At 40.9% G+C, this 10,565-nt stretch overlaps 1 protein-coding gene across 1 annotated transcript in view; it reads left to right on the forward strand.

Annotated features, from left to right (window-relative positions):
* Positions 1–6: 6 nt before the first annotated feature.
* The window catches only part of FBXO7 (F-box protein 7), a 21,023-nt gene continuing 10,464 nt past the window's right edge, over positions 7–10,565 (forward strand). Inside the window, exons 1-4 of the mRNA XM_077762028.1 lie at positions 7–104; positions 3,939–4,081; positions 8,564–8,791; positions 10,122–10,263. Of these exons, the coding sequence (XP_077618154.1) occupies positions 68–104; positions 3,939–4,081; positions 8,564–8,791; positions 10,122–10,263 (550 nt within the window). The 5' untranslated portion in view covers positions 7–67. The remainder of the gene's footprint in view (positions 105–3,938; positions 4,082–8,563; positions 8,792–10,121; positions 10,264–10,565) is intronic.

The following is a 10,565-nucleotide window of genomic DNA, read 5'->3' on the forward strand; positions in this document are numbered from 1 at the left end:
CTGTGACGCGCGCAGGCCGGGCGCGGCGCTGGCGCTGCAGCTCGCAGGCTCCCGGCCCGCGGAGGACATGGCCCGGCGTCCCGAGGGCCCCGTTTCCCTGCAGGGTGAGCCCTCGCTTTCGTTTCTGCAGCAGAAGAAACCAGGGACCGGCTGCGGCGCAGACTTCTCGCGCCCTTTAAAGTGTGAAGTTGGAAATGAGGGGCTTGGTGTGGGGTAGACCTTTCCAGGCTCTCTGGGATTTAAGTTCATCGTCTCCAGCTGTCGCAGTATTCCAGGGGGGGAAAGTCTGGAAAGTTCTAGAAGAAGTTAGAAACCCGCCCTGCGTCGAGGCCACCTGTGAGCGGGCCGCTGCTGGGGCCGCACTAAGCTCGAGGCCGCCTTGAGTGCTCGCACTTTTGGTTTGCCCGCCGCAGAGTTTTCCAGGAGTGCGGGCTGTCGGCGTTTGTCATCTCCTTTTACTCCCCTGGGCGAGATGTGGTTTTTGCCAAAACTAAGATAAACGTTGGCCTTGGGATGACCCAGGAGAGCTTGCAGTTTGGGGACAGTTGACATTGAGAAATTAAGGATCAGATTTTGCTATTAATTTATGAGGTTGCAAATGAGACCGCTTTGCTTCCAAGAGAGAATTTTCTGGGGACTGTAAACAAAGTAGAGGGACAAAAATAAGGATGGTCCTCTTCACTTGCTGAGCTAGTAAATTTGGAATTTGAGTGCGCTAAGAAAAAAATAAACATGGTCCCTGGGGCTTTTTAGGTGAATTCTTCAAAAGAAAACCTTTCTGTTAATTAAGTGGATCCTTTTTATAGGACATAACTTTTCACTTGGGGGAATTCAGTAAAGTAAGCGATATTATGAACTTCTCACCCTTTCACTTTTTGGGGTAAGACACCATATTAAAAGTAAGCGTGTTTTTCTCCAAATTAAAAATGAGGTGTTGAACTTTTGAACATTATCTTAAGTGACATGCCTTTTGTTATTTATTGATGTTAAAACCTAAGCATTTTGTATGCTGGTATCATTACCTCACCAGAAAATTTCAAAATTAACTTCTTTTTAAAAGATTTTTCATATGTATGTATATATTTATTATTACAATTTTTTTTTTTTTTTTTTTTTTTTTTTTTTTTTTTTTTTTTTTTTTTTTAAATTAGGAGAGACCGTCTTGAAAGGACTGTTTATCTAAAGAGCCCAAGTTAGTTTCCCCTTTGGGTTTGTTTTTACAGTTGAGGCTGGTTAACTGAAAGGAATGTAAGCTTCAGCTTATGAAAGTAAATTTATTCTTCTGAAAGCATGTTCATTTTTTTTTAATAAACAGGCAGTTTTAAAATATGTCCATATGACATTATTATTTTTAAAATGTCTTTGCTAAGCAAGTGGATCTGGGATTACCATAAAATATCTTTAAAAGGCTTTGTGTTTCTAAGATGGCTTTTCCTGATGAATTTAAATATTTTTTCAGTTTCAGAACACCAGTTTTTAACTCCCCTGGAAAGCTATATGTTACTTTAGAAATAGCTTTTCCCTTTTTCTAAACGGGGCGGGAAGGCCAGTGTTTTTATTAATCATACAGTTCTTTAGCTTTTCTACAGGTAGATGTTTGAATGAACATTGTATTAGATACTATTAAAAAAAAAAACTCTTTTGCTGAGATAGATGATCCATGAACATAATTCATTTGAGGCGTGTTTCTTTTTTTTTTCTGCTGGTCGGGATGGTGTTTTTTTGGGCATCTGGCAGATTTTCAACATTCTTTGAAAACAAACACAGCTACTTATTTCCTAATAAACAGGGGTAGGTTCTAAAACTTCAGTAACTTCTCTACCAAATGTATTTTAATTGGTAAGAAAAAATGTACTTACTTGTGAAAGAAAAATGAATTATTGTGAACATTTTTGAGAGTGCAGCATTGTAAGACATGATTTTCAAAGAACATCCTTGGTTAACCTCTCAAGAAGTTAATGAAGTCAGCATTGCTGAGTGTAAATGTCTTGTAAAAAGTTATGCAGTGGTTTGTTAATTACCACTTACCACTTTGTGGTGAAATGATGGTAATTCTCTTAAATCAGATAGTCTGTGATGTGGAAGGGATGAGAGTTCATGGCTTGAGGCTAATTTGAGCTGTTCGCTTATTTAGCAGTGAGTTTTTGGATTTGTGTTGTTTTCATTATAGAAGACCTCATGACTGGTTATCAGTAAGAAAGATGACCTTGTACTTACCAGGAGGAGGGATATGTTTATACTCATCTTTTTGTGATTGTGAATATTCATTTAGGATGTGGGCCTAATATTTTGGAGCAGATATAAGCTGATTGTCCTGTAAGGACATTGACTAGGTAGCCGCGATTTCAGTTTGATTTTCATTGTCTCAACTGCTATTTTTTGGTTGCATTTATTCCACAAATACTTCTACTTGCCAAGTGCTGGAGACACAGTTTTTTAAAAATTTTTTTTAATGTTTTATTTATTTCTAGGAGAGAGAGAGACAGCGTGAACGGGGTCAGAGAGAGAGGGAGACACAGACTCTGAAATAGGCTCCAGGCTCTGAGCTGGCAGTCAGCACAGAGGCCGACGCGGGGCTCGAACCCACGAACCGCGAGATCATGACCTAAGCGAAAGTCAGACGCTTAACCGACTAAGCCACCCAGGCGCCCCTGGAGATACAGTTTTGAACCAGACAGATGAGATACCTGATCTTATGAAGCTTAAACTCTAGTAGCGGGGGTGGAGGAGAGATGATCAATAAATAAGGAATTTTCATATAGTGATGTTACAATAAAAATAAAACATAAAATGGAATAGAGTGATGGAGGCTAGGCAGAAGGCATCTCTGTAGAGGTGGCATTTAAATTGAGACAAGAATGCTGAGTCCTTTGAAGATCTGGAAGAGTAAATGCAGAGACCAAGAGGTTACAATGAGGTTGATCTGTTTTGAGGAATGGATAAGCAGCTGATATTAATAGGGAACAGTGAGGAGAAGGTGGAGAAGAGAAGAGAAGTGGGTAGGGGTCTGATGTTGGGCTTTGGCGGCCATGTTAAAGATCCTATTCCAAGTTCAGATAGAAGCCATTGGAGGAGGATTTTGAGCAGAGGAATGATGTGACATATTTTGTATTTTATTTAAAAAATTTTTTAATTTTTAAAAAGTTTAGTTTTGAGAGAGTGTGAGCAGAGGTGGTGCAGAGAGAGATGGGGAGAATAGAGGATCCGGAGCGGGCTCTGTGCCAACAGCAGAGAGCCTGATGTGGGACTTGAACCCACGAACTACTAGATCATGATCCGAGCCGAAGTCGGATGCTCAACCGACTGAGCCATCCAGGCACCCCTCATAATTTTAAAAAGAGCATATTTTCTTGACTCTCAGATGCTGTCATTCTTAAGATGCATGTTGTTTTATGTAACACTAAAGGAGAAAAATGTCAGTTAAGCTGTGATGTGTTAGGACTTTTAAGAAGCATCCCTGTTTCAGAGATAGCCAAGTTACAAAGGATGTAAAGTGTGTATCTTGGAATTGATGAAAACATGGATTAACGAGAGTTACTGTATCCTATCCCCCGGCTAGAACTGTAGCCATTAGAAATCTGTAACTTAGGCATTTGGTGATAACAAAAATTATTTTGATAGTTTTTGTAAAACTTTGGCTTCCTTTTTATTTTTGTTTTGTTTTCATTACTTATTTCTTCCAGGACCATACCATGTATCTTATATGTGTTCCAAGTGTATTAAAGGTAATGGTAGCTGTGGGTAATGGTAGGTAGCTCTTACTATCTTATCCATCTTTCTTGGCAGTTCTGATACCCGGTTTGCAATCACATTGAACAACAAGGATGCCCTCACTGGAGATGAAGAGACCTTGGCTTCATATGGGATTGTTTCTGGGGACTTGATATGTTTGATTCTTGAAGATGCCATTCCAGCACCTAACTTACCTTCATCCACAGATTCAGAGCATTCCTCACTCCAGAATAATGACCAACCCTCTTTGGCCGCCAGCTCCAATCAGTCCAGCGTACAGGATGAACAGCCGAGTGATTCATTACAAGGACAGGCAGCTCAAACTGATGTCGGGAATGATGAAAATATGGTAGGTAATAATATCAGGATGAGAAATGGGGTAATCGATAAAGGATACTGAACACCTCGATTGAATTCCGTATCAGGGTAATTATTATTATTAGTTTTAGATTGTATTCTTGTAGAAATTCTTAAACTGCTAAATGGTTGGACCATCCAGAGAGCCCAGTGTTTATGTATTTATTTTGTTCATATACTGGCTCCTTCAGATAGTTTGTCATTTGGCTTTTGTTGTTGCCTCTTAGCTCACGATTCCCAGTCTGGCTTCTCTGGTCTGCTCCACTCATTAAGGCTCTATAGAGTCCTGTTATTTCCAAATTGTTTGCAGGACATTTATGCCTTGATTTTAAATGTTGTTACCTCAGACTCTGGGCCAACATAAATTTTGGAGATATGAATTAATATTCTCTTTTCAAACTAGCTGCCCTTTCTCTCAGTGGCACCCCTGTTTTCCTGAGCTTAAAACCCTGGAATGACTTTTGTCTACTTATATCCAGCCCCTTAACAATCCCTGTCAGTGTTTCCTTCCCAGGCTTCCAGTGTCTGTCCTTCAGTCTGTTTTCTGCATTCATCTTTTCCCAACACGTTTTTTATTTTGTTGTTCACTTGCTCTGTAGTAGCTCTGTGTCGTTGATAACACCAGTGCTTCTGATTTTTGAGCTGAAAAAGACCCAAGTATTTCTAACCCTGTCATATTACAAAGGAGGAAAACGCTGTTTCTCTTCCGGTACCTAGTCTTTCAGCTTTTCAGGACCAGTTTCTATTCTTCCCGCCAGTAAACTGTCACCCCCGGTCAGACCAGAGTCCTTATCATTTTCCCTGTACCCGCAGCACATTCATGTGTTCTCATGTGTGTGCGCATATGTGCGTGTACACACACACACACACACACACACACACACACACCACCAGTGACTGCCTCTAACCTTTGCTCTTGGCTGTTCAACCAACCTGGGATGCATGGCCTTCCCTTCCTCCCGTCTCTCCCCATCTTCCAAGGCCTGCCAGCCACAGCCCAATGATCGTCTTTAATTTCTTTGTATTGATTATCTTCATTGCCTTGTAAACACCTCCTTAGTTATTACCCTGCCTTCTTGTATGGCACAAATGATCACATTTATTTACTGAATTTTTTAATACTAATACATATGCAATCATGTTAATTGTTTTTTGTGTGTGTACTTGCCACTTCAGCTTAGTTGCTGGGTTCTTTTTTTTCAGGCCTTAAACATTTATGAATATAAGTATTCATTGTGTCTGAAATGGTAATACGTATAGACAGATATTAAGAAATGCCTTTTACTAGGTCGGTAATATGTTGAGATTTTTAGTAATAGTATACAGAGAGATTAAGCAAGTTTAACAAGCATTTATAAAGCTCAAAGTATTTTTATGATTTTAGGAAGTATTATGTGTGTCTGTGCTTCTGTCTCATGGAGGCAATTTAGGGAATAAGTAAGCATACTTAGCTACAGAGTTAAATTATATTTCTGAATCATCTTTGCTGAAAGACGCATTCAGAGATTCTGGTGGAAGGGTCCATTCCTTTTACTTCTGTATAAAAGTGTCCAGTAAGATGGAACTTTTCCTGATATATGTGATATTTACTAGTTTCCTTTTGAAAAATTAATATTGCTTCAAGTTTTAGTAATTTCACTTCTAAATGCATGTTGTTTTGTGTTCTCAGACTTATATAGGGTGACTGTAAAATCTTAGTCCCTCTATACAAGTAAGCTGGAAATCTCCTAAGTATGCTTCAAGTACTTGAAACAGTATAATTAAATGTAGAATGAAGTACTAGAAAAGGAAAATAGAGGGGCGCCTGGGTGGCTCAGTTGGTTAAGCCTGGACTTCAGCTCAGGTCATGATCTCGCGGTTCACGGTTTCAGGCTGTGCTGACAGCTCACAGCCTGGAGCCTGCTTCAGATTCTGTGTTTCTGTCTCTGCCCCCTCCCCTGCTCATGTTCTCGCTCTCTCTCAAAAATGAATAAATAAAATTTACAAAATTTTTTTTAAAAAAGGAAAATAGATGGGTAAAACTGGAAACAATAGGAAAATTTTACTTGTAATTAAGTGTAATCAATTTTTTTTGTTTTTGTGTATTTGGGAATTCTGGTACCTCTTCAATCTTTAATAGAAAATGGGAATAACATGGTATCAGACTCTAATATTAGCCCTAAAGTGCATTTTCATCACCTGTTCCTATCATGTGTACGTGATATAACATGATCTGTTTAAAGAGGTGGTGCTGAGCATTCCCCCCATTTCCACATGCATGAAGAATATGATAACTATTCATATACTATCAGAATGGCTCAGAATGTCAGTGGTTGTCATGGAGTGGGAGTCAGGCTTGATAAGCTCACCAGGGAGTTCTGATACCTTCCTCCCGTGGCTTTATCAGTTTAGAATAACTCTTTTTTTTTTTTTTTTTTTAAATATTTTCTCCACATAAGATTCTCTCCCACACAGCTGTTGGTAAAATGGCCCAAAGTTAGGTATAGTAGATAAGTAAGAAGCAAAGTGCTTATAGGCTTCATAATTTAGGTGATAAGTGGTTTTAATAAGTAATTTCTGTTTGCCTAGAAGTATGATGGAGCCTCCTTTTTAGGTAGTATGAATTGTCATTGGCCTCTAAGTTTTAACACATGAATCTGGATCTTTTTCATAAGCCAGTAAGGGCTAGGTCCTTACGGATTCTGGAGGAATCATTCTGGAGCCTTTTGCTTTCTTCTATTTTTCCATCCTTTCATTCATCCTACATAATTTTCATTTCCTTTGCTCTTTCTTTAATAGAAATATGACCTTAAAAAGAAGAAACATGTGTTTTGCATTAAGAGTTGAGCACATGCTTAGGAGACAAACTTTCTGAGCAAAATTAATATAAGGAACATAGTCTTAGTGAAGCAGTATATTGTGTCTGAAAGCCTGGACTGTGAGTCCGGAGATCTTGGTTCATTTCAGATTTTTATTAGCTGGTAATCTTGATTGTGTTATGTAATCTGAGTCCGTTACAGTGTGTATGAAAAGGCAACATCATCTGACTTTACTGTTTTATAGAATTTTTGTACAGTACAAATGAGAAGACACTGAAGACAAAACCAAATTATGAAATTGTAAGTTTCTGTCCTTTAGCGTTGGTTCAGTAAGCATTTGTTGAGCACCTACTGTATGCCAGGTTCTGTACTAGGATTACAAAAGTGGGTGACATGTAGTCTGTTCTTTTAGGATATGGATGTGAAATCAGGAAAGTGTAGTACAGTGTGATTAAGTGCAGTAATCAAGGCCTTTGCAAGGCAGGTAGTCTGCACTGCCTCCTTTGCAGAGGTGGGGAACACTGGCGTGTAGAGGAAGGGGCTGGCAGGAAGTGGGCTTGCGAGAGTCAGGGATCTGATGAAGTGATGAAGGACCTTGTGTGCTAAGAAGTTTAGGAGTTTGGACTTTGTTTTCTAGACCTGTGTCTCACAGCATGTCCTCTATGAAACCCTTCTTTCCTCAGATTATAAGTAAGTGTTCTGAGGATGCTGAGTAGTGAGGAAGGGGGGTAGTATTTCTTGGTTAAATATTATGCACACATCATTATTGTTGGACTTCTCAGAGCTCTGTCATGCCACGATGTATTTTGTGAATGTAGAGGGTGAGGTTCGGTGGCTATAGCGTGTAGTATTTTCCAAACTTGATTGTAGACCTTTTTTCCCCGAGGACATCTAGGGTCATGTTCCAAAGCACAATTTAGGGAAATGCTGCTATCTGCACTGGGGAGATAACTGACAAGTTTTAAGCTTGGTTGTGGGACATAATTGGATTTTTAAAAAAGATTATGTATGTGTTTATTTTGAGAGAGAGCCCATGTAAGCAGGTAGGGCGGGGCAGAGAGATTGGGAGGGAGAGAGTCCTAAGCAGGCTCTGTGCCGACAGTGCAGAGCCCGACACCCAGCTTGATCCCACAAACTGCGAGATCATATATAACCTGAGCTGAGGCCAAGATTCAGATGGTTAACCAACTGAGTCACCCAGGCCCTCCCACAGCTGGAGTCTTAGTTGTCAGAAACTCTGGCAGCAGTGGGTGTCTCGGAAGACAAAGTGGAGTCAGGGTACTTGGCGAGGCTGTTGCTGGATGTCAGGAGGTAAATGAGTCTGAAGTACCATTGGAGTAGTAGGGGCAGATTTTAGAGGTATCTTGGACATAGATTCAGTGAAGCTTTGATCACAGTGAAGGTGGAGTTAGTGAGGTAGAGGGAGGAGGCTAGGTTGATTTCCAGGTTTTTGGCATACTGGCCAGGATTAATGGAGAGAGAGATCAGGAATTCAGGTTGGGGGAGTACATTGCTGGCTCATTTATCTAGGAGGGTGCACTTAAAATGTGTCCCATTTCTGAAGCTAATGTGTTTTGGCTCTGGGCACTAATCTGAGTTCACTTTAGGATACAAAATAAACTGTGTAAAAATAAAAGTCTATTTAATGAATTCATTGATTTCGTTATCTTTTTCAGTCGGGGCCTAGCCAGACGTTTGAAACTGAGTCCGTTCAAGATGTTGTGGATATGGAAGGGGCCACAGGTGTCTGTCCCTCGGAGCCGATGCTCTGCAGTGAGTCGGTGGAGGGGCAAGTGCCACATTCATTAGAGATCCTGTATCACTCAGCTGACTGTGCCAGTCCCAGTGATGCCTTGATCGTGGCAATACATCTGCTCATGCTGGAGTCCGGTTACATACCTCAGGTGAGACTGCAGACAGAAGACGTCGTGCTAGGGGTTCAGTCTCCCATTGGGAATGGGGGTGTATTAATAAACATCACTAGGGTGTTGTGGAACTGTAGACCTCTATATTAAATGCAGCTGAGTGTTAAATGTAAAGTGCGGAATGCAGTGATGGGTATACAGTAGGCGGTCAGTAAATGTTTCCTTTTCTCTCTTCCTTTTTTCCTTCTTAAATTTCTCTTGTCAGTTTTGTCAGTTTGTATTATAGAATCAGTGGCAACTATGGTGAAAAGATGATGATAATACGCAGTGAATTGTGGTCAGGAGTGTGGGGTGGGCATGTCTAGATGGATGGCTTTCTGGATTACTTTTTATGTTAATGGCTTTGAATTGCCAGTAATGTTGTAAGATTCAGTTAGGAAGAGGGGCATTATTCCCTTCATTCATTCATTCATTCATTCTCCATTTGAGAAGTATCTACCATTGACAGGTGCAGTGCTTTTTCCCTGCCCTCTAGTTGCTTCTAGTCCAGGAGTTGGGGAGAGAGACAAGTCCACGAATCATCACTATGTTGGTTAAATTCCAGGAGAGACGTATATGGGATGCCAGAGTCCTGGAGGAGAACAGTTAGAGTGTCTCAAACCTTTGCCTAAGAATACCTGGGGATCTTACTAAAATGCAGATTGGGATTTAGTAAGTCTAGGGTACAGCCCGAGATTCTGGCTTACTCCCATACGGTAGTAATGCTGCTGGTCTGTGGGCTGCTTTGTAAGGAACAGAGGTGTAGAGCAAGTCAGTGATGGTTGAACACCTGCAGCATGCCATGATCTGAGCCAGGAACTAGGATATGAGGACACTGGGACACGTCCTTGTCCCTCAGGAGTCCATAAGTGGGGGAGAGAAGTAGATAAAAATAAAAACTATAATGCGTTACAATAGAAGTGTGTTAACAATAGAGGTAACAGAATGTTAGAGGATAAAAGAAAGGGAAAGGCAAACGGGAGGTTTTTTTTGTTTTTGTTTTTAAAGGCTCACAAACGCAGTGCTATTTGAAGTATGTTCTTAAATAACGATACAGCTTTGCTAGGCAGAGAATGTCCTTGAAGAGAGAAATCCGTCCCTGTCTCTGATATTACTCTATCCATTTGAACATTTTGATGGAGGAGAATACATGTTAACATTTTTCTGTCAACATTTTATTACTAGCTATGGTAATGATGTGACAAATTTTATTAAGGGGACCGTACGGAATGCTTATTTCCAGACAAGTTAGGGGTCTGTTGGATTTTTAATCCTTTTTGAGATTAGCACTTCTCTTCATTATTTGTTTCTCTTTCCTTTCATTCCCCAGGGGACTGAGGCCAAAGCTATGTCCATGCCAGAGACCTGGAGGTCGGGCGGTGTGTACAAGCTGCAGTACACGCACCCTCTCTGCGAGGGCGGCTCTGCTGCTCTCACCTGTGTGCCTTTGGGAAACCTGATTGTCATAAATGGTAACGGGATGGCATAGTCACGGTTGTTAGCTTACCGACACTGACATGTTTCCAGACTGTAACTGCTGCCGGGATTGGCTCTCATGATACAGTTGTGTCTTTCTCAACTTTGTTTAGTCCTTAGGCCGCTGATACCCCCAGTCCGAAAGGGTGTAGAGTACATGGGTAGATGTGTAGGCTGGCAGCCTTCTCTCTCCGCACATCTGTGCCCCTCAGCTGCCTTAACCTTGTGATGTGACTGCTGCAGGGGGTGTTGTGATCTGTTACATTCGAGCACTTTGTGCCGGGGGGGGGGGGGGGGG

Source organism: Crocuta crocuta, unplaced genomic scaffold (assembly GCF_008692635.1).
Source record: "Crocuta crocuta isolate KB4526 unplaced genomic scaffold, BGI_CrCroc_1.0 scaffold193, whole genome shotgun sequence".
NCBI classification, from domain to species: Eukaryota; Metazoa; Chordata; class Mammalia; order Carnivora; family Hyaenidae; genus Crocuta; species Crocuta crocuta.